Source organism: Falco peregrinus, chromosome 2 (genome assembly GCF_023634155.1).
Source record: "Falco peregrinus isolate bFalPer1 chromosome 2, bFalPer1.pri, whole genome shotgun sequence".
In the NCBI taxonomy this organism is placed as follows: Eukaryota; Metazoa; Chordata; class Aves; order Falconiformes; family Falconidae; genus Falco; species Falco peregrinus.
The window spans coordinates 114,198,418-114,224,652 of NC_073722.1; the positions used below are offsets into that span (position 1 = coordinate 114,198,418).

Sequence of the window (26,235 nt, forward strand, 5' to 3'; positions counted from 1 at the left end):
TGCTTATTAAAGCAGCCTCCAAACACTAAACGCTCTCAAAATAAAGCTGAACAGGAGCACGCTCGTACACAAGCACCCCCTTTGAAGTCAGACAGAAAGCCATGAACTTACCCAAGTCGGGCGAAGATAGCCACAAAATACAGGACTGTGGTGGGCAAAAATAGATGCCCTGATTAGCAAGAAATCCATTTTTGTATGCTGAAAAAAGCCTTCCTTCAGGAAAAAATTGTGGCCCCCCCAATCTACTTTCAAAGGATGAATTTTCATTTAGCAAATTACCTCCTTTGTCTACTAAGCACTGGAATTTTTTATCCACAGTGACATCTACTGGCACAAGTAACGGTATTTCAGTGAGCTACTGCACAAAACCCTACTTCCTAACGTTTCTATACAAAAGTGAGTAATTTTCTGTCTGGATCTTCCCTTCCCCCAAGCACACAAGCATCTCCTGAAAAGAGCTGTAGAAAAGTTACAGTTTAAAGCCAAGAGAATCCCCAACTTTGTTTTCATTAGTACTCATAATGGCTTTAAAGCCGTAACCAGAATCTGCAGTTTGACGGCAAAACCCACATTCAGGGTTGAAAGCAAAAATATGTGCATTCTTATGGCCTTACAATTTCAACACCAGTTATATAATAAATGCTTCGATTTTGTACCAATTCCTGAACATATCATTTCTCTAATACTCTAAACAAATTGTCTTTTCCTGCTTTAACTGTATTTCCCCCCTCCATCTGGCCTCCTAACTGACCACAGCGCATCTTCTCCCACTTCCTCCGCCAGAAGAAGTTTCCTCTCCACTTCCTTCTCTTGACTTTTGCAACGTTTCCTGCCTCCTTCCTTAGTCTTTCAACATCTCACTTCTAAAACCTCTTACCATAACCCACCTTTCCCGACAGTCTCTACAGACTTCTCTCACTTCTAGCAATGCAGACCTCCTAATACAGAACTTGAGTTTTTTGCCAGGCAATTTGAAGTCAGACGAGGAACTAAGAGGAAGCTGCAAAGTTCAGGGGAAACCTTCAACAACTCAATTTTGTGTAATTTGGTGGTAGGAGGTAACCAAGGGAAGTTCCTCAAAAAGATGTGTTATCTAATCCTTCATCCCTGGCTCCAGTCTCCTCTCTGCTTTAGAAGGAGCAATGCTATATGGTGTGGTCATACAGCCAGTCTCAGCCTCACGCCTCCAGAAACTAGCTTCAGTTCTTAATAATAGCTACTGCTTACATATTACCTAAACTGCAACTGATTAAAACCACTGTAATGCACTGTTACACACTGCATAACTAGTTAGAACAGCCAGTGCTTACAACTCCATAACAGAAATCAAAGCTCCGAATGGGCACCTGCCCACCTAGAACTGCACCTGCCTATACACAAATCACATTTTGAAAAGTCTTTTTACAACAACAGGAGAGAAAAAACAGTTTTTAAAAACGTGATTCTGAGAAAAGACAAACATTTTATTCAGGAAATACCAACAGGTGAGGATTTCCATGCTTGTTTTGGAGTAGTTACAAGGTCACATTTACCAATACGTTAACTGGCTGATGGAGCTCTCCAACCATGAACACAAAAATGTTCTGGTTTTGCTTGAGAAGGTATCTATGCCAGGATGAATTCAAACCCCACTCTGCAGCTCCCAGTCTGACCTGCGCATCTGAACACATTTCACAGACTTCAGCGAGATATAAGCACAATTTATTCTAAAACAATATTCAGATATATGATCATGGCATGAAGTTAGCATGTAACTACCCACCATAATCTGATAAATGCTGAAATTTATTTGTTACCTATTTAGTGGATTGCAGTTCAGTCAAAAAATAATTCCTAATTTTGATTAATTTTAATTTTGAACCTCCTTTGAAAATATGTTATCCAGAAAGGTTTTACAACAATCTGTGGGAAACCAATATTTTATAAGGAAATCCTAAGAACTTACAGGGCCCACAGTGACAAGCCAGTCACAAATCGCTTTCCTAAGACCGAACTTCCATATTACCTCTTAGAAATTAAAGGTTTTATTTTAATTTTCATTCCCGGATCTGCTAGAGCCACATAAATATTAAAGTAAGCTGGAAAATGTATTCTATTTGGTTGCATTTCACAATTTTTGAAGTGCTAAACATTCTTTTCTTAAACAGGCATAGATGCTAACAGTACTGCGGCTTGTTCAAGGCTCCCTGCTGCTGACCAGCCAGCTGGCAGACTAACCAGAATAGATAACCATTAAAAGCACATTCAAGACTTTCCTGAAGACCTCAGCAGACAGGTGGGAAAGGCAAGTAATGGCACTAACTAAAATGTTGTTCCACACCCAACTGTGCATCTCAAGGAACCTCTGTGGACCTCCTAGCAAATCTGGTCAGGATCAGCTAAACGGGGAGACTAAGACAGGAACACAACCTAATCTCATAAGCCTCATTTCCTTCGGAAACTAGGCCAAAAACATACCCAGCAAATTTATTTACTAAAGTGTTTTTCCAGAGTTTATACGAAATATGGTTCTGCACTATTTTTGTGGAAATTAATATTGATAAATTCTGTATCAATGAAGAGAGCAGAAGTCTTTTGGGGAAAATTAACAGGAATTAACAGGAAAAATCCAACAAATGATAGCTTCATAAATCATGGAATAATGGAGGAATTTAAATACTTGAATTAATACATTTTAAACAGATACTGCCTCAGTTACTGAAGGAAAAACATTCAATATCCCTGCAATGTAAGGGCATCAGATCTTTCTGCATGCATTATGAAGCCATGCAAAGAGGACCTCTTCATATCACTGGCACAAGAGTTTGTGAGCTGCTTTCTGCTAGTCTTTGTGCCTTCTCAGGTAATTCCACATTCCTTCCACATACCACCCTACCCACACTCACACTGTTTACCCCTCTTACCTTTCTTATCTCTGCATTCTAGATTCCTCCTGACAGCGTATGCATGTCTCAGGCTTGTCTTAATAAATCCCCTTGTCTTTGTAACTCTGCCCTCCCAGCCTACAACCTCTCTCTCTGTGAACGGAGCTGCAAGAACTTCTGAGGTTTCTAATGGTACTTCCTTGGCTAGAACTTGGTGTCTTAATGCACCCGCTTCATCTGAAATGTTAGCCATGCCTTCCCTGAATCTGTCCCTTGTTAGCTCTTACAATCTTTTTCTCATCTTCTTCTGTTTCTCTTCCAATTTAATTACTAGTATCACCTTCTTAACTGTTGGTTTTATGCAAAGGTCTGAAACAGAAACATTCATACTTCACCCACCACCTACCTCTAGAGCAATATATCCATAAATTCAGCCGAGCCTTAACTCCTACCCTGACCCTCATTTGTTCCTCCCTCCACTCAGACCCAGTCATCTGCTTCCGTTCAAACAAATTCTACCCGTTTTCTCACATTTCCCATCCGTGTCCCATCATCCAAAGCAATCTCTACACATCTTAACTTCATAATGGTTTCTGACATGAAATTCTTACTTGATTTTGTCATAAGCAAACTGGGGAAATGTGAGCTAAATGTAAAATTGGTTGGAATATTCTCTAGGAGAATCAATGGTTTGCTGTCAAAACAGGATTATGTTTCAGAAGAGATTCCACTGGGACTTGATCCGAGCCTATGCCGTTCGATATTTTCGTTAGCAACTGGATGATGGACTAGGGAATATCCTTATTAAATCTGCAAATGACACCAGGCTACGGAGACAGAAGATGGGGGTGATCAGAGCGCTCTGTGACAGAATCAGAACTCAGCAATGATGAACTGGAGAAGTGGTGTGAAACAAGTGACCGAAATTCAACAATGAAAGTTATGTTGCTAGGCAGGAAGAATTACACACAGAAGAGAAAACAACTTGTCCCATAGCAGTTCTGCAGAAAAAGATGCAATGTTTCAGCAGATCACAAACCAAAAGGAAATAAAAAAAAAAAAAAAATCAGGCTATTGTAAGACGACAAGTGGTGTAATAGAATTCAGTAACCAGCCCTGAGGCTCAAAGTAACCATTCTGCTTCAGTCTGGCATCTCAAAGCCTTCACTGCAGCACTACCTGCACCCACCGGCACCACCGCTCTTCAAGAAAGAGCTGGACCACCTGGAAAGAGTACGAAGGAAACAGGAACCTGAAAATATGAACTAGCACAGCAGACAGAAGCAAAGAAGTAGTTCAGTCTAGAAGACACCGGGTACACAAAGTGGGGGTGGGTGAAAGAAAAAGAAAAATACAAAGAAAGAGGAGGAAATAATTTGTTCCATCCCACAGTGAGTAAGACAAGACTTGCTGGGCCTAAACAGCAGCAGGGAGACTAGGATTTATATTTCTAACAAAAAGGACGATTAAGGATTATCTGCAGACATGATACAGGTATAGTGATCTTGTCTCAGGGCAAAAGGATGGAATAGGTGAGCTCTCCAGAACCTTTCTAGCACTATTTTCTACAATCCTAGATGTAAAATGGAGCTCCAAATCCATCTCATTCGGTTCTCCCACTTCCCTCAGCCAGGACAAAGAAATCATTTTTCTCTCAGGTTGATAGCCACAGTGCTCTCTCCAGCTTCTGCTGTTTTTTAAGTAAGTTGAAGATGTGGTCTTTCTTCATCAGCCCCACTTGTCCAGACCCTCTCCATTTTGTTCTTGATTAATGTTAACTTGAAATTGTATCGACACCAAATAGCATTTTATCCCTCCACCATAACTGGGTTTGCATTATCTTTGTGAGCCCATCACAGCCCACCATGCTGCAGAACCTCTGCACCGCGAACCATCCCAGCCTGACTCTTGATACAACCCTATATTCACAAATTTAACTTTTCTCTTAAAAACTGGAGAAGCTCCTAGTAAAAACATAGATCCTTGCATACTTCAGAGCTCAGATACTAGATTTTGTTTCCCTTTCTGGAACAGCATCTACATTTTTTTTCTTTCAGATCTGTCAGCAGAGAAGGTGCCAAATACTTCTTTTGAGGGACAGATACAAAACCTGTTTTGTGTGATTCAACATGTATTTTTAAAAGTTTTCTTCAATCCCATTCTACATTATTCAGGTTGGTTTCACGTGCAGCAGTCTTGCAAAGAATACTTAAGACTTAACAGCTTTAATATTTTCCTCCCTGCTTTCCTCCATGTTGGCATTGATTATAATTTTAATTTCAAATTCACGATTAATTAGCTGTGCCATTAAAAATGGTACAGTTAATTAAGTTGATAGATTGACATCAACAATAGATTGATAATCCAAAGCAAATATGATGCTCTTTCACTGCAAGTCAAACTCATGTTTACTGAAGGCTCTACGTGCGCACACACGGGTTTACCCTGACCTAACTGATGAACAGAAATTGGACCATACACATCAGGCCTCTAACTTAAAAGTCCAAGCTATGAATCAAGATTCTGGGTAATGGAACAGTTAAATTATCACAGTTACATTTCTTCAGAAAGTGAACTGATAACAGATGGTAACTTTCAAGACTGAACAATTTGTCTGTTTTCTTTCAAGCCATAGTTCTCCAATTTGCAGGCGATGTGAAGCTGCATTTATGAATTCATGTAACTCAAATACCAGTATTAATCACGTGCATCTCTCCGCACACAGACTTGTCCAAATAGGCACCCATTGCAAAGCAATGACAAACAAATAAATACAACTTGCTAAAATCCGGTCTCTAGTCCACATTTTCCCTGAAGCCTCCGACATTTCAGCACAGACATATTGCATTTAACGTGTCATACATTTAACTTTGAATTCAGACCCCTGTAAACTCAGTTTCCACCACCAGAGCAGAGCAGGACAATGCACTGACATTAGAAAGCCAACTTGTCAATTAAAAAAAAGAAGCTATTAGAAGTTTTTAATCACTCGTGTTAATAACATTAAGAAACGAAAGCATTAAGAACAGCCCCAATAGGACAGAAGGGAGGTAAGATGATGAATTGATGAATGCCGAGATGAATTTGCTTGTGAAAGAAACTACCACTCCACAATGAACTGAGAGGACAGCTCTGAATGAAGACAGGGGTGGCTCACAGCTAGTGTTTAGAAACATTTGCAGAGATTTTTCAGGTTTCCGCTATAAGACTTTCCTATAAAGTGAGTTCAGCCCTCCTCACAGCTAGAGGATTCACATCATTTATTCCTTCCCAGAGTATTTAGAAACATCTAAACTCCACCAATTAATTTAAAAAAGACCCAACTAGGGAAGCACATTATAGCCCACCGACAGGACACGAGAGTCTCAAAAACACACAGCATCAACAACTGGGTAACACAGTAAAGGATTACACCGTTTTACCAGCCAGGAAGGAGTGACAAGCATGTGCTCCCTCCTTCACCTCTGCTCTCGCCCTCCAAAGCCTTCCTAAGCGTTGCTCCAGGCAATGCAACCCCATCAGTAACTAGACAATGAAAGAGTCAGAGAGGGCAGGAAACAGCCTAGGGTTAAATTACACAATGCCAACACTATCATCATCGCAAGTAACAGTGGGAAAATCCAAGCGTATAGTAACAGATTAAATAAATTCATACAGAGTTGTGTAAGAAATCTGGGCAGAACCAGGAACTGAATCCTTTAAGATGACTGCGTGCATTTACTCCCATTAAGACAATGCTTTACACAGTTTTCATATTCAAAAGAATTTCTTTTAAAACCAATTTACAAATGGTGCTAAGTCAACACCTCAGCAACATTCTTTTTCTTCATGCAATAGGCCACTTCCAGGCACAGACTGAACAGTAAATAATCTTTACAGTAGAAACCCCATCATTGTTAAATCATGATACACAAACAGATAAATATGAAAATTCACAGTAACCAGTATGCTCATAAGTAATTTACAAATTGAATAATCTCAGCTTTGGCTGCTTTACTGTATACAGGAACCTAAAATTTCATTGGCACCTTGAGCAGTGATGCATCTACAGGCTACAGTTCACATGAACAAGCCTTGAGACCTGTTTAAAACAATACAGAAAGCAGGGCAATCTGCTGGGTTCTTAATCTTAATCTTACAGATTAACGTGTGGTTTTTATATTTAAGTAAGCAGAGGCAAAAAACCCTATTATAAACAAACCTGTGCCTTCGGAAGTGATTAATGCCTACACTGTGCCGAACAACTGCTGTCAGAATCAGCCCTTTTGCAACAGAATCCGTTTCAGAGACTCTGAACCTGCTCACCCCATACAGTTTCTGAGGTGAGGAGACGCTGAAGACAAGGCGAGAGTGAATCATAGCGTAAATGCTTCCAGTTTCAAATACAAAAGTGGTTGGGTCCGTAAAGAGATGCCTCATATATGCATCATTTCTATCCTGGACTGCTTCTACAGAAATGCATTCAGCTGCAGCGCCCAGCGCACAGATGATAGCGCACTCAGAACGCGTGTGCTGACCCGTGGTCTCCGCAGGGAAGGAAGATAACCCTGGAGTTCAGTGTCCCAGAGTACAGCCAGTACCAGTGTCCCACCCAGGACAACTGGAAATACTAAGCATCCATGCCATGCCACGTACAACCTCTTTTTCCACTCTGAAATCTGAGCTGGAAGGTAGGTAAGGACTCCAGCTATTTTTCTGTAATGCCTAGAGATTGCCACTGTGTGTTTATGGATCTGCATCAACATGCGGACAGCGAGATCAATGTGTCCAGGACACATCAGACCTACCAGGTATACACAAGCAGCCTGCACATCTGCCCGAGATCAACACCTTACCAATGCCTCAGGCCTATAAAGCATGAGAATACAACAATTTGTATCAAATCCACACTGGGTCTAACATAGCCTGGGCACATCAGATTCACCACACACACACACGCATGCTTTTGTTCTGGAAATCAGAAATACAGTCTCTCACATTATTTTACTTGGTTTGGGGGGTGGATACAGGGGGAGCATGCTGCACCGTTATTTAACCCCCTTTAGACATTTCCTTGAAAGCATGGTATCAACTGCTTGCAGATTACAAGTCTGCTGGTGAGATATTAACTATAATTTTTACTGACACTGGCTGTGCTGCTGAAATCATGAGACTATGTATACATGTCAAATTGACTAAAGTCCTGGGTAAACAGAGTCTTGGCTCTACTGTCATGTACATTTATGGTACCAAATGAATACTTTATGTACAATACTAAAATAGTAACAATTTTGTGGGCAACCAGTAAAAGGCCTCTAATTTTGGCATAACCCTTCCAGTTCACACTATCTCAAAAGGCGGCTTAAGAATATGTTTATACTACACTCCTAAAGATAGCATAGAGATAGCTGAGCTATCATTTTAAATCAGTCAGCGTGAGTAACCAAAGCAGTGCCAACAGGGAGTTCAGCATGGACCAGCTTCCCCTCCTCCCCAGCAGCGTAGATATATTCGAAGTCTCAGGCAGCATCACCCGGAGAAACTGTTTATATAGCCAACTCAACAAAAGCTAAACCTGAAATATTTTAGCCTTAGATTTCAAAGTCTGGATCCTTAGTGAGTTAACTGAAGAAGTGTTCATTTATGTTTAACAAAATTATTTTAAAAATTAATGCTTTCAGCAAGTAGGTTCTTAAAAACATACAAAACCCACAGGGACATCGTTACCACTTTAGGAGACTGCACCTACAAAATTTCACAGATTTTATATCTAGACAAAGGTTTGGGGTTCTACATCCTTTTTTGGATGCAGTCCCCAGTACTGGAAAGGCAAGCAGTCCTACTGAAACCTCACTCCTTTGCCTTCAGAAAAATGAGCAACTGAGAAAAATTTGAAGCCCAGAAATAAGACCTAATTAAAGTCATGCTCTAGAGAAAAACCAAAGTACTGCTTAAGTCTGCACACTGGAAGGGGGGGAGGGGATGGGGTGGTGGAGAAGAAAAACCACTGAACTTAAAATTTATATTTCAGTTCTTTTGATACTTCCTTTTGAATCTAAACATTTAACATGCAGATAGTGGTTTTCTGCATGAATTTCCCAAAGACAGTCCCTTCACTGTAAGTTTTTTGTTCTGAACGAAGAGTTCATCTACCTGATAGCAAAGCTTGGAGAATCTGAAGAAAACTCTTCATTTCAGATTCAACACAGACTCTGAAGCACATTCTTCATTAACTCAGTTTAAGCTGAACAGATTTTTTTATGTCTCCAGTGTCACTGCGCATGAATGCCACATATGAAAAACAGGATTTAAATTATTCAGAAACATGAAGAAAGACACTCCAGCAGTTTTCAGACCTCCTCCTTTTCAGATTCTTCAGGATAATTTCCTAAATAAAAGCAAACCGGGATTCTGCAACAATTCCACTGCAGCTAAGATGAAGCCAAAAAAAAAAAAATCCCCAAAACTCCAAACCTAAACCTCAGTGTTCAATTTGTTGAACAGTCTGGCAGAAAACCCCTTTTGTGAGAAGGGCAGAGGTGCTGCAGGTCTGTGAATGACCGGGCATTCCTCAGGAGGCTTTTCACTACCCGTGCAATGCAGCCTTGGCCTCCCTGACGATTTAAGCACTCAAGTTCACTAAAAGAACCAGGACCAGAAAAAGGCACGGAGCAGAGAGGATCCATCTGTCAGTGTTTATAGCCCAGCAGCAGCAGTGTCACTATGCAAAGCAGGGCTGGTGTATTTGTTGTTTTAGATGACAGCTCTGGTTGATCAGCCTGTCACCATAGCAACTTCCACTAAGAACTCACAATGCACCCAAACGAACTCTGAGCTAAATTAACTTATTGCATGTCACCAGTGAGAAATGACTGTTCAGAGGTAATTTTCTGTACTAATATGTAATAGAGTTAACTCTCTAAATTGAATTAAATTAATTAAATGCCACTCCCAGTAAATCAGATTCTATTACATGAATGTTAAAAGAAATTAAAGATGTTTTAATAAAGATTACTAATAATAACTTAATATTATTACTTCATTTTAATTCAAAAATTCTGCTCAGTTTATTTTAGACACACGTCTTCCCCTTACTAGGAAGGAATACCCAATTACTCCACATATATTACACAAGTTTATTTCATGCAGATGTGCTTAGACTTAATCCAAAAGAAATAGCACCAGCATTTTAGATGGTTCACCTGTGAAATACAGTGAGGTTTAATACGTGACACCCGAAGATTTTTCTTCTCTGCACACATGTAAGCTTTTAGTAAAATCCCACACCTTTAATGGTTGTGTCCAGTTTCCAAAGGGTTTTATTTCTGCTTTTTTGCAGAAAAAAAAGAAAACTTTTTGCAATAAGACCAAGTGCAAGTAAAGGAAAATACCATGCTTGTCTAGGCAGGCTACAATAACAGCTCTTTAATGGTTTTACAGATCTACCTAACAATATATTAACTTTGTAGTAGTTTTTTGCACATTAGAGGAGAACAGTCAGCTGCAAAGGCAAATCTAAGATGCCCCCAGCGTAAATAAAGGGCAAGTTATAATTGTCAGCTGATGGTATTAATGTTGTCTCAATGGCCCTGTCCAACTCATATTGAAGGCTCACCAAGATATTTCAGGCAAAAATGGGCCCTATCTGACATTAATCCTCTTCTAGGATTACAAACCACATTATTTACTTTTCAAAAAGAAACTCCATCACGGTGTGAGAAGGCAGCCACTAACAGCAGGGGGAGCACACGGTATTTTCATATCTGCCACTGGCCACCCTGGTGACAATGACACCAGTTCCAAGTTCTGTTAAACACCCACAGGAAAGTCAAGGCTTCCATTAAAAGAACATGGTAAACAAGTATTAATTTTTTTTCTGAATCTCAGTTAAAAAAACAGGCATAAAAGCAAATGAGAAAAGCAAGGGTGCATGAATGCAGCGACAATCCAATGGAGCAGCAGAACAAGGTAAGCTTTGCAACATCCCGCCTGCAGGGAGGCATCAGTAAAATGGGATTATGGATTTAAGTGTTCATTGTTACTCTGTATCTAAATTATTATCCAGAATTTCTAAGTCAGAACTAGAATTTTTTTAAAAAGTCTTAGTAGCCATAATAAGGCACCAAATCACAAAGTCTTCATATTCAAAAATATATTTTAGCATTGAGGGAACAAACTGGAGAAATGCCGTACATGCTCATGGAATTGACTTGGTTATCCTAGCACTGCACAAAAGCATACCTGAATGGACAAGACACTATAAGACATCAAGAGATAGTGAGAATACCTTATTTAATTTATAAGAAATTAAATTAGTATTTTGGAAGCTTTAAAACACTTTCAAATTTAACTTTAAACTTGATAAAGGTATTGCTACTATACCTTCCAAACTTTCAAGAGTTTTAGTTCTGTGTCAATAAACAAAACCATCTTCACTCTCAACCCACCTTCTCTTTATTGCTTTTCTTTTCAGAAGAATGTAAGCAAGTTGTACATCTACAGGTGACATTCTGACATTATTTCTCTTTTTTGTTTGATGTTCGTGCCCCCACCATAGCCAACCATGACAGAAGCTCTTCTTCAAGCTGAAGTGATTTTCATGGCAGAAGTCTCTTTCTTGAAGAGGGAGTGACTTAGAGCTTCCCAGTGAGATCTAAGCAGTCCTCAGCACAGTCCTTGCAACTACTCAAACAGAAAAAGGATAACGACCACAAACTCCGCAATGGAGTTTAGGAAAAATATTTTCCCAGAAAATGCACCTAAAGCTTTTTGAAAAATCTATTCTGAATTAAGCCAGAAAGTGATCCCAAATGGCCACAATGAGTCAAAGACGTTTTCTGATGCAAGCCTCATTCACCTACAGTAAAAGAGCAGAAATCTGACCTGGCTGAGAAATCAGCTGTGTTTCACAGCAAAATACTGGCAGAGCTACAGGCAGGCTCTCTACAGTAAGCAGTACATTGTAACAAGGCAAAACAGACTTCTGAGAAGTACACTAAAGGGAAGGCGAGGCAGAGATGTGGGTTCTGGAGTCTCCTGGTTAGTGAGGGAGAAAAAAGGTGAAGAACACCCATGGATCCTTTTCTGGGAAGAAAGAGCTCAATGACTGAGGAGGCTGAAGAAGACTTTTCATTTGCTTTCCCATTATGAATATTGGACAAGATTAGAAATAACTATATAACAAATAAATTATTACTCTTGGAAGATGGCAGATACCAAGGTAAGAATTATGATGGAGCCTATGTCAGAAACATAGCATCGAATACCTTATTTTCTTCCTATTTCACCCTGAAGACTTTCTCTTCTTGAGGGGGAAGTCACCGCTCAGATGCCAGAGCAAACGGAAGGGAAGGGCCTCCCTCATACGTACATCAGAAAAGAACTGAAAATGCAGCAGGGACAGCCTACCACCTCCAGCAGTCAGGAAGTTTTCTTATCATTTGTTTATCAGGCCTAAACAACTTCTGCAGAAACTGTTGGGAAATTAAAGTAAATAATGAATTTAAATGTATGCTTCAGAGGACTACCTGCAGAGGGAAAATGGTTAGTGATCTAAGAGGAGAAAGAAGAAGAGATGAAGAAGAAACTCCACAGTACCAATTCAAGATCCTCACAGAATTAAGGGAAGAGGGCATCTGAAATCTGGGAGCATCTTATAGGAAGACGAGTTGAGGGACAGATAATGAGAAAAATCAGCAGCAGCACTGCTATGAAACAGCTTGGATTACAGAGGTGTAATGGAGTGAGCCTGAGAGGCACAAAAAATAAGCCTCAGATTTTACTTGTAAACGGCAGTAGGTTGCAGTTACACAGGTTAACTCAAAGGTTACTTAATAATCCTTAAATTACAGTGTGCTGGTTTTGGCTGCGATAGAGTTAATTTTCTTCACAGTAGCTAGTATGGAGCTGTGTTTTGGATTTGTGCTGAAAACAGCACGGATAAAGGAGGGATGTTTCTGTTACTGCTGAGCAGCGCTCACACAGAGCCAAGGACTCTTCTGCTCCTCACCCACCCCACAGCGAGCAGGCTGGGGGACACAGGGAGCTGGGAGGGGACACAGCCAGGACAGCTGACCCCACTGGCCCAAGGGATGTCCCATACCATATGGCATCATGCTCAGCAGACAAAGCTGAGGGAAGAAAGAGGAAGGGATGTTTGGAGTTACGGTGTTTGTCTTCCAGGTCACTCACCATCATATATGCTGGAGCCCTGCTCTCCTGGCGATGGCTGAACCCCTGCCCGCCCATGGGAAGTGGTGAATGAATTCCTTGTTTTGCTTTGCTTGTATGGGCAGCTTCTGCTTTACCTATTAAACTGTCTTTATGACAGCTCACGAGTTTTCCCACTTATTCACCGATCCTCTCCCCCTTGCCCCTGTGAGGCCAGTGAGCAAGCGGCTGCATGGGGCTGAGTTGCCAGCTGGGGTTAAACCACGACATACAGAAACTGCATTTAAAAAATAATCCTGGACTAACCTAACTGGAAGGAGTTCCAAAGCAGAGAAACATAAATTATTATGGTTTGGAAAACAGCTTGAAAACACTAGCACGAGGCACAACTAAGTGGGCTGTTACGTATAAAAGAGGATAGACAGAAAGGCCCCTGCAGAGGAGGGGAAAGATCTGCTGTCCACATACTGGGCAAATCAGCCAAGAAAAAATGGGCTTAAGTTACAGGAAAAACTGTTCAGGCTGAGTACGAAGATGACTTTCCAGAAATAATCAAGACATCTTTCAAGAACATCTGATGGGCCTGTCTGGCAGTGGGGAGATGGATAAGACAATCCCTTCCTGCTCACCTAAAGGGATATATCTAGTCCTACAATTCTAAGACTTCAGTGTGGCATTTTAATTTTTAATGGAGTTGAGGACTCACCAGTTCTGGAGCTTAGGAACTCATGTGCTTCCAAACAGAAGTTCATGAGAGCCTGCCTGGCCTTGGAAAGATGAAAGGTTCAGCTCCATAGAGATGAATTAAAAAAAAAGAAATCTGAAGCAGCCAAATCCGAAATTATGTCAGAAACATTAAAAGCATCCTGAAAACAGGAGGATGGATCTTCAGGAAACTCTATGATAAGACAGAGAACTTCTTCTGTTACCAAGGGAAGAGGCAATCATGAGCTTAAATCATGCCTCAAGTTCAGCCATTCCCCTTGGGCGAAGAGTAATAATGGTTGCTGACAAGCTTAGGGCAGCTGAGGAGTGTCCAAAGCATTTCGTGGTACTATTAAACGCAGGTCCCACAAGAACTGCTTAGTATGAGCCACTGCTGCCACGACACAAAGCCAGGGCTGGATGCTTAAAAAGAAAATCACCTCCTTTCATGGTGATCTTGGACCTGCAATCAACCTCATGAGTAACCACCTCTTAGGATACTAACGCACACTACACCACCTAAACCAGTTCAGGAGTAATCTGAATGATCAGATGCACCAGGCAAACCTGGCCAGAATGCTTCAGAGCATTCACCAGAGTGTGAGCTGGTTAAACAGACATTTTAAGTAGTCCTGTAGGATTTGCAAAGTATGGGCTACCACCTTTAACGACTCAGGAAAAGCATTAAAATCATCTAGCAAAACACAGGGAAGTCAAGAGGCAGCCCAGGTTCTCAGAGCAGAGGAATGTTAACACCAGATAGTCAACAGGAGAACACCAGGTCCCTCAGGCCAAAGGCTTCACACACAGCGTCGAAGAATCAGAACACGTCTTCGTTTCCTTCATTTTCCCAAGACAACCCTCTTCAGCATTTGTAGAGTAACTACCCCAAGAGCATGTACTAGAGTTACAGTTCGAAGCCGTTTCCATCCTTCCCAAGGAAGGGAGCAAGAAACATTAGAAAACCTGCATCTCTCTCAGAACAGTCGTTACCAAACTGAGCTAATGCATTTCCTGAGGAACCTCTCTTCAAGCTTACAGTTCGCAGATCTTACAGATATTATATTTATATGCAATACAAGCCTCCTCAGGGTATAGATATATAGATGATAATCTAATAATGGAAAGTGGGCCGCACACTGCAAGTAATTCAAAGCTGATAGGTTTTCATGGAAAGGCATCACAGCAACCAACAGTTTCCCATGAAACAATGACCTAAGTGAGACAGTCCTCAGGGAAGACAAGAAACTGCCTTCATGTACAAGTTTCTTTAAAAGAAGGGTAAAAGCAAGTGACAGGCTTTAATTTTGAAAGTAAAGGGAGGGCCACACTGATAACATAGGTGAGCTGTGCCATAAAGCCACTTCCAAGAGAAAAACAACCTCAAGACTCTGCTGGGTGGGCAAGAAAGCTAAGCAATGCAGGGAGGTGTTCCCCGTTATTATCACTAGATACAGAACATAGTGCTGGTATGTTAAAATGGAAAAATGCACCTGGTCTCTAGTACTGGGGCATATACGCTCTGATGGACAACAAATATCAGACAGCATTCTGTTTATAATTAGAAAACAGTTATTTGACAAGCAGACCGATAAAAGAACATAATACATGCTATTGTCTGAACTGTTGTGATGCCAGAAAGTGCAGCAGTTTGACCGTTTCACAGTCTACATGCTTAAACACTGCATTAGGCAATGCCCATTGCTGAAAAAGCAGTCTATCGCCGAGTATGAAAGCACACACTGTGGGCAGATAAATAACCATAAAACAGCATGCAGTTTGATCATAACTACCACTATTATCATTGTGTAGCTGTGATAAAATTTATATTCTAGAATATTCAGTTGTCAACAACTGTACTGGCAGTTGTTTTGTTTTTCAGAAAGCAAGCCAGGGATTTATCTGACAGGCATTGCCCACCAAGGGGCACCCTGACAATTAGGTCTAGATGAGAAAAGCCAAACTGGTGTTACTTAATTTATCCTTATTCTCTTTGCACAGAGTACTCTTGTAGAGATAATATCCCAGGCTTGAAATTTATTTGACAATGGACAGGTGAAAGCATGTAGTCCTACTGCCTTTAAGCAGGATATCAGTCCTTACAACATTCAGAGCATTTGAAAAATACTTTGTCAACTGTGTCTCGTGTTGAAAAGCTCCCAGTTTTAAAACTACATATATACAGGTCAGGCTGTTGCCGTCCTCAATCTGATAAGCCCAGATCTCTTTCTAATGGCGGAAACTGAGAAAAGGCAAACCACAGGGAAGACTAGAGCAATATTCTGTCTGTATTTGTATTATAAGCACATGCCTAAATTTGCATGATGGCAAACTACAACAGAGTATCTCTAGGAGTAAAAACTACCTCTGAGGAATAATAAGAATTGTCAAGGATCTCTGACTTGAGCTCTTACCTACTTTTCTATATCCAGCCAAGGCATCTGCAAAGCTTACAAAGCAACCACTGAATGGGACCGGAGGTGCTTACTCGAGCAGTAAGAAGCAGCAGCAACTCTAGGCAAAGATACCAAAGCACTCTGCACCTCTTTGGAGGGCAGCTGTCCTGTAAATGCAGCTCAGAGTAGGAGCACATTAGGAAGAATATATCTCATGGTTTCCATTTTATTTTCAAGAACCCCTGGAGTTTTGCATGTGTTTGTTTTTCTTTAAGACATAAATGCTTTTGCCAAAAACCTGTAATAATTGCTTTGGTGCCTGAAGAGCGTTCATTTAAAAGCTAAGGGATCTACACAGCTTCACAAGAGCTACAGAAGACCTAAACCTTCAGAACAGTCAGTCCTTGGTTGCAGGGTCAAGGTGTCCAGCCTTGACAAACCCTCTCCTGCAAAAAGACACCAATTCTCAATGCTACAACTTATCACTAGATGGGACTAGCAAACCAGCAAGGACTAACACAGAAAGTGCTCGCAAATACAGCTTGCAGTTTAGTAAAGATTATCCATACACTTACTTGTTACCTTCAATTTTTCTCCTTTGCTTCATAATGGCAATGTTCATTTGAAGCAAGATATTCATAATGTTGCTTACAACTTGTGAGAGCAAGAGTGTATTAAATAGCACTGAACTACTGCCACCACAACTCAAGACAGCATGTCACAGCCATCCCACCCGAAACAATAAGCAGGAAACCAAAGTTTTTTTCTGTACTAGTTAACTCCAAGCCTCCCAGCTCATTCTTCTTGCTTTGTCTCCTTGAATATGCGAATTTCTCTTCCTGCCCACTCCAATCTTTGTATTTTCTATTCCTTTTCACCCAGGATTATGGCAGGGACTCTACAAACTATCTTGATACTCTGTTCTTTGCAGATTGTAAAATCATAATCACTTCCCTATCAGAGAAGTGGTATCTTGCTTATAAGAACAAATTCATGTTTGTTTAAAGATACTTATAATAGCAAAACACCATGATGATAATGTTTATCAAAAAGAAAACATTTTTTTTTTATAAAGCCTTAACATATGGCAATAGGTTATCATTGCGTTATCAAATGACTGCATATTAAGACCTAATTGAAGAACTTATTACAGTGCTCCCCCTCCTCCTGCAATGATGATTTATGGCACATTTTGTCACTACAATGTTCAGCAGTTCAGTACAAACACAGCACTTAACTAACAAGATGGCAGAGGCAGATATTCAAGCATAAGCTATAAATACTCAAATGAGTCAGAGGTTGTAAGTCTGTTGTAAATCATACCTCATTTGTAGGTTGAAACACATTTTCTAATCTTATGTATGAACCTCTACTGGTTCCTACAATAATATGACACAATCAAAAAAAAAAAAAGTTTTGAGTTTTCCTAAAGACCGATTGTGTTCCTTATGACTATATACTCATGACTATACTTAAAATACTGATTAAATTCTCTATAAAGTTTAGTTTTCCTTACTTCCTACAGTATTACCATTAAACAACTGTAGTATCTACCTCAGCCAGAAAAAGCACATCAATGTACATAAAACTGCATTTCTGTATGAGCAGAACTAAGCGTTAGGTTACAGGAAGGTAATTCACATCCAAACAAGTTCACACAGAGAACACTAACAGCCTATTTGGGCAGGGTAAGTAAAGAATCAATTTAAAATGATGCAACCATCTACATGGTTGATTTGGAAATGAAAATACCTGGCTTTCAAGAAAGGGATTCCACTGCTTCTGCCATCCAAACAGAAATGCCAGCGCAGGCGACAGGATCTCAGATCTTTTCCTTCATTCTTTTTTTCCTTTTAACTCCCATTTACAATACAGTTGACCATGCTCCTCCAGATAAAATAGACAGTACTGCTTGTAGTATAAAAAAATGCTAGGCAAGTTTTAAAAATAATCTGAAGAAAGTATGCCAACACTTGCGACACCACAAATGGCTTATCAAGCAACCACATACTGTTAAATGCTTTCTGTTATTTTTAAGCCCCCCGAAATAAAACATATTAAAGCGTCTACCTTGGCAGAATAACGTCTCAGTCTGCTAACAACCTTCCTGACTCTGCAAGCTGCATATCAAAATCCTCATACAATGAGGAGTCCCAAGACGAGGGGAAAGCTCCAGAAACAGAGCACAAGTGGGGAATGATGCTCAAGCTCAGGATACACTGCACCACCTTAACAGAGGATGGGCAGCACTGGACAGGCTGCTGAATCCCAGGATTATTGCAGCTATTCCATCTCGTGCAATCCTGCTTCATCCCACAAGCAGTGAGCTGAAGTTCCCATTTTCCCCTTAGAAAGTCCACATCTCTCTTCCATGCTCCATGCCACGAACATGCTAAAGACAGACCTACAAGTACCATGAAGTTCAAAGAGGCAGAGACTGGCCATCTGCTTTAGACTAAAGGGGAAAAAAAAAGTATCTTCCAGATTAACGTTTCTAATCAAATGTTTACTGAAGTATCTCCTATGTTAGACTAAAAAAATTTTTTTTTACTTCTGTGCTTGCAGATTTAACACTTACCTTCATTGTAGATAATGCTGGAGAAATGGATAGGTATTTTGCTTTTCAATTACTGTGGCAGATGTCTGAGTAACAACCCACTTAAGCTATTTTATGCCAACACTTCAACTTTTAGACACAGAATTCAGCTGGGATGGGAGTAAAGCAGTAAAGGAACAGATCACCTATGTGCTGACTAAACCTGAACAAGATGGCTAGAAGAGTTAGGCAGCAAAATACGTTGACCTCATAGTATTTACCACAAGCATCAGTCTCTTAGAAGTCCCCTGTAGTTAGTGAGTAACAGCCATTTACCATACTAGTGACTATTTACCAAACAGTGCAAAACTTTTACTGGTAGTTACAGCTGAGTGTTTTCATTACAAAAGCCTTTATACACGAAGTTTCTTTATGAAGTGCATATAAACTGGCAAGAGTTTACATACTTAAAATAAACACTAATAGGCTGTGCTCAATAGTCCTGTTCTCAAAAAAATTACCATAAAAGAACAGTACTGTGGAAGTACAAATGCACAGTGCGCAATAAAAACATGTTGATTTCCCACCTCATCTAATTCTGCAGTGCTCCTCTCCAGCTGAACAGGAAGACTACTTTCATTTGTTTTCAAGTAATTGAGAAACATTTCAGCTACTTATCAGCTCTTCAATCTTTTTTTTCCTTTCACACATTCCCTAGAATTGTTGCCAACAGGGTATTTATAAGAGTCAGCCTAACAAAAATACTCTGGCAGACAATGTTGCAGAAGAGAAGTAGAAACTGAAGCAGTTGTTATGTAGAGAAGACTTTAAAGAGTTGGATCCTTGTTTAAACAGAAAAAAGTAATTTGTTTAAACAGACACAAGAGCTGTGTAAGGGAGCACTTCCTACCCCTGGACCAGTAACTCCAGAAGCAGCCACATACCTTTCCTCTATTGGTGGAACACGTGTTTATTTTGGAAGGGGTTTGTGCTCCACATCACAAATGGAAACATTCAGCTCAGTCTGAGGCCTCAGAGCAGTATTTAACTGACAACACACCGTACACCCCCCCACAGGAAACCTCCTTCCTCTTTACTAGTTTCTCTTTCCAGAGGCCTCACCAGCAACTGAACGTGCAACAGCCAGTAGCATCTTAGAGCGAATTATTACTACGCATACAAAGCCTTTGAGTTAATTATTAGATAGGACAGTATCTCCACATTTTCCATTGTGCTAGAGAAGTAATTCAAAATCTTAACATTAATTAAAAAGCACCTTGATCACAGCATATGTTTTTAGTACAGAATAAGCCGCAGGCTAACTTTCCTACTGCTTAACAAGTCCCACTGTTTGTCCCATCCTAGCTACTACAAGAAAGCACCTTCTGCTTCAAAAATACTGCTGAGAGCAAACAAGAAACAGAACAAACATACTGTCTCCAATCAGCCGAAAAACAAAACCAGAAAAAACCCTTCCATATCCCATATGTGTAACAGTTTTCTCCAATATGACCCAAACAGTGTTAAGCATCAATCACTGCTATAGCAACCGAGTTGCACAACTGAATGACACCTACATGAAATGAAGCGTGGGGTTTTTTTCCTAAGTTACCACAAGCAGCTACATCAAGTCACATTCATAAAGTTCTTGTCCTTCTGAAATCTAGAATAGGAATGTTTTGCAAAAGGTTCAGTTCCAGCCTAGTTTTAGCCTTTGACTTAATACACCCTGTACATTGGCATGCAGTACCTGCTGCAGTCAATTCACCCAGTTTTACTGTGTCATCCTGTCTTTACAAAGAATTTAATTGCTGTGTCCCAGATACGAAATAAATAAATCAAATTCAATTATGATCCCCGTACTGCCTTTTAATTCTAGTAGCATTTGTCATTCAACTTTAAAAATGTATCAAAATAACATACTTAAAAATGTATTAAAACAACGTAACTTGGTGCAGTACTGAATTAAAAGTTTATAGTCAACTTTGAATACTGTATGAAAAACATTCATTCAAACTTAGAATTAATATTTTCTATATTTTAAGAAATTCCTGCTACCTACCATAAGCTTGTGTACAACCCTCTTAAGGATAAATGTAAGAAAACCGCATCATGAAGTGGAAATAAGACATTCCCACAGAGCAACCTAAAAGCATCTAGCAGTTGCCTGCCAAAGGCAATTAGAAGGGTCAGCCACATGGCTGTAATTAGCCACTGTAACCACTGCCCCTTGTGCTGCCCACGAGCCGTTTGGTTCCTCTACAGGCCAGGTCAACTCTTTCCAGCAAAGCCTACAAAAAGGTGCATTGCTGCTTCTGATAGATGAAACAATAAAAGCCAGGACTGCTTAATCTTTAACATAACTACCTTTACTTACTGCTATCTTCTGCCCAATTCATATTTTATAGCAGTAGCGCGGGATGCCTAAATACAAAGATAATGGACAAAAAAAATACCCCAAACAGATGGAGGAACGCATTCCCTAAATTTGAAAGAAATTAGCTCACAAGTGTACCTGAAAAACTGGAGTTACTATCATGCTACTTTTGAAAACTTAAACTTGACATTTTCAAGCAATTAAAAACAAAGCTGTCACAACAAAGACAGAAATAACAATATCCCACAGAGGAAAGCAGAGGCACTGTGTTTCAATATTAACAGAAATGAAGAGCCACTGTATTAACACTTGAAAATTAACTTAGTTACTTTGACAGCAAAAACATCCACCATTGAATTATGACATTAAAAAGTCATTATAATACATTATAGAACAGTGAAACCTTTTCACACAGAAATGAGTGGATACAGAGAACAAAACACGTAGTAGCGTGGAAACAGAAATATTCCATTTAGATAGAAATTGCTCTGATGTATCTTTAATTCTGAATTTTTTCATTCAATGAAGATTTTGAGGGGCTTAGCTATTTCTGCTACCTTCTTCTCCTGACAACAAAATCCACTGTTATGAACTACATGAGATCTTACAGGGCAGATGCAACACAATTCAGATGAAAATTTTCTAATTTCATACTTTCTATGAAAGAACAATTTGGAAAGAAAAGGACATAATTTGAATAAATTACTTGTTAGAGTTTCTTTGTTATGGAGTTAAGACTATTTTTCTGAATGCAGTATTACTGAAGCAATACTTAAATTCTGCTGTATAAACACATAAAAAGTGTTTGAAACATAAGTTGTTTTGTCAACCCCATATGTTAGGCTTGGCTCTTCTCTAAATTCCCAGTCTTTGGGAATCTGGGAAGCTGTACTTGTCTGTCACCTAATTACCCAGCAATAAGTAACAGTGCATATTAACTCGTTCAGAACTGTTCCACAGCCCTGAGTTCTGTGTGGTGCCATGTAAATCAAAGGACAGACCAGATAAAACAACTGTTTGCCAACAGCTGCAGAAGAGAGGCATTACCTTGACTCTCTTCCTCACCCTTTTTGAGGCCATAGCTTCATTAACATTTCTCCTAGAGCACCTAGGAGTTCACTGCCCCGAAAAGGAGAATGCCTTGCTCATCTGTGCTGCAAACCAGTTCAATTCACTCATGTAGAAAACCCACACGGAGAGGAAAAAAGGCAGTGAGGGAAACAGCTTTCTTCTAAGTTCAATGAGTTGAATCATGCATGCAGGGGGAGAGATTCACCCTTTTTGGTGGCAATTAGTTGTCTCTGAAATAGATAAATAACTACTAGCAACTAAATAGAAAACTACATCTGTCTTGACATTAGACAAAAAAGATGACATACGTTCTTATATTTCACAGAAATTTAATCCATATATTCTTGTCAAAAATGTGTCACATAATACCTAGCAAGATAAGCAAAGAAAAAGCTTATGCTGATAATACATAGTCAGCTCCTTCAACAAAAGTCTACGAACAGAATTATCCTGGTAAGATATACTCTCCCCATTAAAAAGACACAAGGAATAAAAAGTACAAGCACATTTTTTAAATGAACTTACAAAAATACCAAACGGTTCACCAAGAATAAACGCGAATTTACCTTTGGTTTTTTGTTCAGCAGCCTGAAAGAAGAAAAGAACAAAACAAATCAACTACTTAATATTCAAAATGATACCTAATGATTATAGGGCTGCAGGTCTAACTTTTTGCAGGAACTGCTTACATAAATCAGCATTAGTTTGAACTAAGGATTGGAGAATGTTAGTTTAATTCCAGATATTAGGAGCATATACCTCGTCTAATGGAACAGCTACACTTGGCTGATGGAAGCCAAAAGCAGAGGCCAAAGAGACAGTATAAATCCTGAACCAAATGGTACATTTATGACCTTTTTAACACTCAGCAGAATTGACTTCCATGCATTGTCCTGTATCCTTTTGAATTCATACACACCATTATCTTACGTGGATTAACTGCACATTTTGTGAAGACCTACCCTTTCTAATCCATTTGGAATCTATCCACTTTTTTTTTTTTTAATAATGCCTAGTTTTTAACCTGGAAAAAACAGTGATCAATTCCTATCCACATCCTAAGGACCATTTAAGATTGAAACTATGTAATCCAGAAAATGAGACAGGAAAATGCACACCACAGAAAATGCGCAATGGCCTCAGAATCCACAGTCACTTCAGTATCAGTTGAGACTAATCCAGTTAACTGTGCATTGACGCTGATGAGGAATATTCACGTGACACAGCTGTGGGAGCAGTAACTTAACATCAGGGGATGGTAAGCAGCTTGGGAATGCTAATGAACTGTCACAACTGCTTTTACAGAGATTTTCTGACCGCAACCTCACTCAAAGTCAACAGGACTTGCTCACTTGTGTCAGAATTATTCACAGAGTTAAAACCAGTATCTGTACATTACACGTAAAACTGAATATATCATTTAAAACAGTAACATGAACAAACCTTTTTCTGAGCACCTTCCTTCTTTTTCTTTTCTTCCTGCTTTTTCTTTTTCTTTTCTTCCATCAAATGTTCCTCTTCTTGTGTTTCTTGTTCTTTCTCCCTATTAAGAATAAAGGTTGAGAAGAGCTTTTCAATAAGATGAAGTTTATCTAGGAAGGTAAGCATTCCATTCTTATATTGCTAACTTTCTACATCTCAAGTCCAAAAAAAGGCCACTTCCAATGCTATAATAAAATAATTATTTAAAAGCTCTTCCAAAATTAAAACCAATGTCAAATAAAATAGTAGTCGATAAAATTTCAGAAAGAATACAGTTTGTTTGGAGCGTCTTTTCACATTCACTCAAAAGTATTACTTAATATTAGCACATTCTAGGGAAAGGAAGTTGGGGGGGGGCACGGCAGAAAAGAGGGAGATGACACTGAACAAACCCCAAGTAATTAATGCAAGTTCTGCTGGCTTTCAACAGCTATGATTCACAACACACCTTAAAGATCATGAGCAAGCACATTATTTTCCAGCTATTTTTCTTTTTCTGATCAAACACATACTGTATTAATTTCTCATATGCATCAAATTTGTTCTCAAGGACTTGTAAACTAATGCCCAGATTAATTCAAATCATTGTAGCTTTTGTCCATCCTATAAATTCTAGCTGAAGAATTTGCATGAATACGAAGCAAGACTGTTCCAGCAGCATCTTGGTTAAAATTTAACCTAAATTGTCCCAAATCAAGAAGAACATCTATTTGAAACGCCACCATCTATGTTTTCTTTGTCCAGCACCATAATAAATGGCTATAACAATGACTCTCCCCAACATCCTTCCAAATAAATACCAATGCAAATTAATTAATTTACTTCTCTATAACTATTTTATCTTCCTTCACAGCTCTGTAGGTTTTGATCATTTATTAGCCTGACAGATCTTCTGAGAATACTCAGTTTCTGTTGGGCTGAAACCATTACTATTATTATTGTGTTTGAGGTCTTCCAATTATTCAATGAGATCACTTCTAGCTTAACTTATTATTGCTTTACATTTAACTTACCAAAGTCTACAACCCTTGCCTTTTGTTGTTTGTTAAAAAAGGTCTTTTTAGCTACAAAACTCTTTGCTCAATGGTTTTATCACAACAGGGCAGGGCAGGGCTTCCCTTTACCTACAGGTAAAAGATACTCCAGATTTTGCTCATTGCGTCTTCAAACATTCCCCATGAAACTTTTTGCCTTTTAACCGCTTCTTTTATTTTCCTTTTATTAAGTTTGCACATGCTTACATAGTTTCCCTTTTTATTAATAAAAAGGATTATTGTAGTAATTTGGGGGGAATTTTGACTGTTGAAGGGTGCCCTGTTTTTTTCACTTGCCTGAAAATACTGATTTTGGCTTTAGACATAGATGCTTTAATGCTTACAAAGATCCTGCACAGCGCTCCAGACTAAACCAAAAGCAGCTTCCCTTTTCCGTGTGTTACACAAAATAATAAACATTACAGTAAGGAATACAGAGGTCTAAACATAGGTGTTGGTGCCCTTTTTAGACACTTTGCAGCACTCAAACTATTGACAGAAGCAGATATTGACAGATATGGCAAGACCCAGACTCTGGAACAGCAGCTGGAGGTCAGGCACATCTGGAAGTGCTTGGTGCACAATGGGAGCGCTGGACATCTGAAGTGGCATTAGATATCTGTATTTTAAATACTGAAGCACCTTCTGTCATGACAAAAAATTCATCACCTCCATGCTTGCTCAATTTCATGCCAATTTCAAAGGGCCATTTTCAAATATTGTACTGTAAATCCATGTCTGATAAACATTTTGCTCTTGAGAGTTACAGCTGGGTATTTGTATCACATATGTCATACTGCACTTAAGAGTATTTAAAATTGTACTTCTGAATGGGTTTTCTAGGACTTTGCAAAAAGGGATGAATTACATTGCCCAAAGAAATGGAGTTGAAACCATAACAGATTTGACTTTATTCCTGTTAGCTCTGGGAAAGAACAGAAGTCCCCAGGATTTCTGTAACTACAAAGTAACAACATTCAGTCCCTTCAGTTTTAGTGCTCCCTACCCAAGTCACATCAGACTCTACAAAGCCCATGTCTTCAAGTGAACTCTCCCAAGCTGTCAGACTATCGCCAAAGGAAGTTCTAGCCTTTTTTTTTTTTTTTTTTTTAAAAAGCAGGTGAATGAAACAAGTCAGTGCAAAATGAGAATATTTTTGGTTTCCTCTTGCTCGTACTTAAGAAAACCCACAACATTACATCAATTCCAGGACACCACAATGACATTTAAATCCCTTTCAACAGTCAGTGCAGTATTTAAACAAAACAAAGCAAACAAACTATAAAAACACACACACACCCCAAAAAAATCACTACCACTTTGCTTAATTTGCCAAGGTTTCTTTAAGCTATGAAAGTATATATTTCCTGATTTTCTTGTTAGGGCTTTTTTACATCGAGTTCCTTTCATAGAATCATAGACTACCAGGCTGGGAGGGACCTCGAGCATTGTCTGGTCCAATCTTCCTTCGCAAAAGCACAGCCTAGACAAGATGCTCCAGCACCCTGCCCGGCCGAACCTTACAAGTGTCCCACGCTGGGGACCAACTTTCATCACTGCCAAAGTCTCTTCACTGAGACTGGGCTCCACTTAGAACTTCTCTATTCCCAGCCTTTCTGTT

At 39.5% G+C, this 26,235-nt stretch overlaps 1 protein-coding gene across 1 annotated transcript in view; it reads right to left on the reverse strand.

Moving 5' to 3' along the window:
• TNRC6C (trinucleotide repeat containing adaptor 6C) overlaps positions 1–26,235 on the reverse strand; it is a 219,528-nt gene that overhangs the window by 67,633 nt on the left and 125,660 nt on the right. Inside the window, 2 exon segments of the mRNA XM_055795203.1 lie at positions 22,665–22,686; positions 23,542–23,641. Of these exon segments, the coding sequence (XP_055651178.1) occupies positions 22,665–22,686; positions 23,542–23,604 (85 nt within the window). The 5' untranslated portion in view covers positions 23,605–23,641.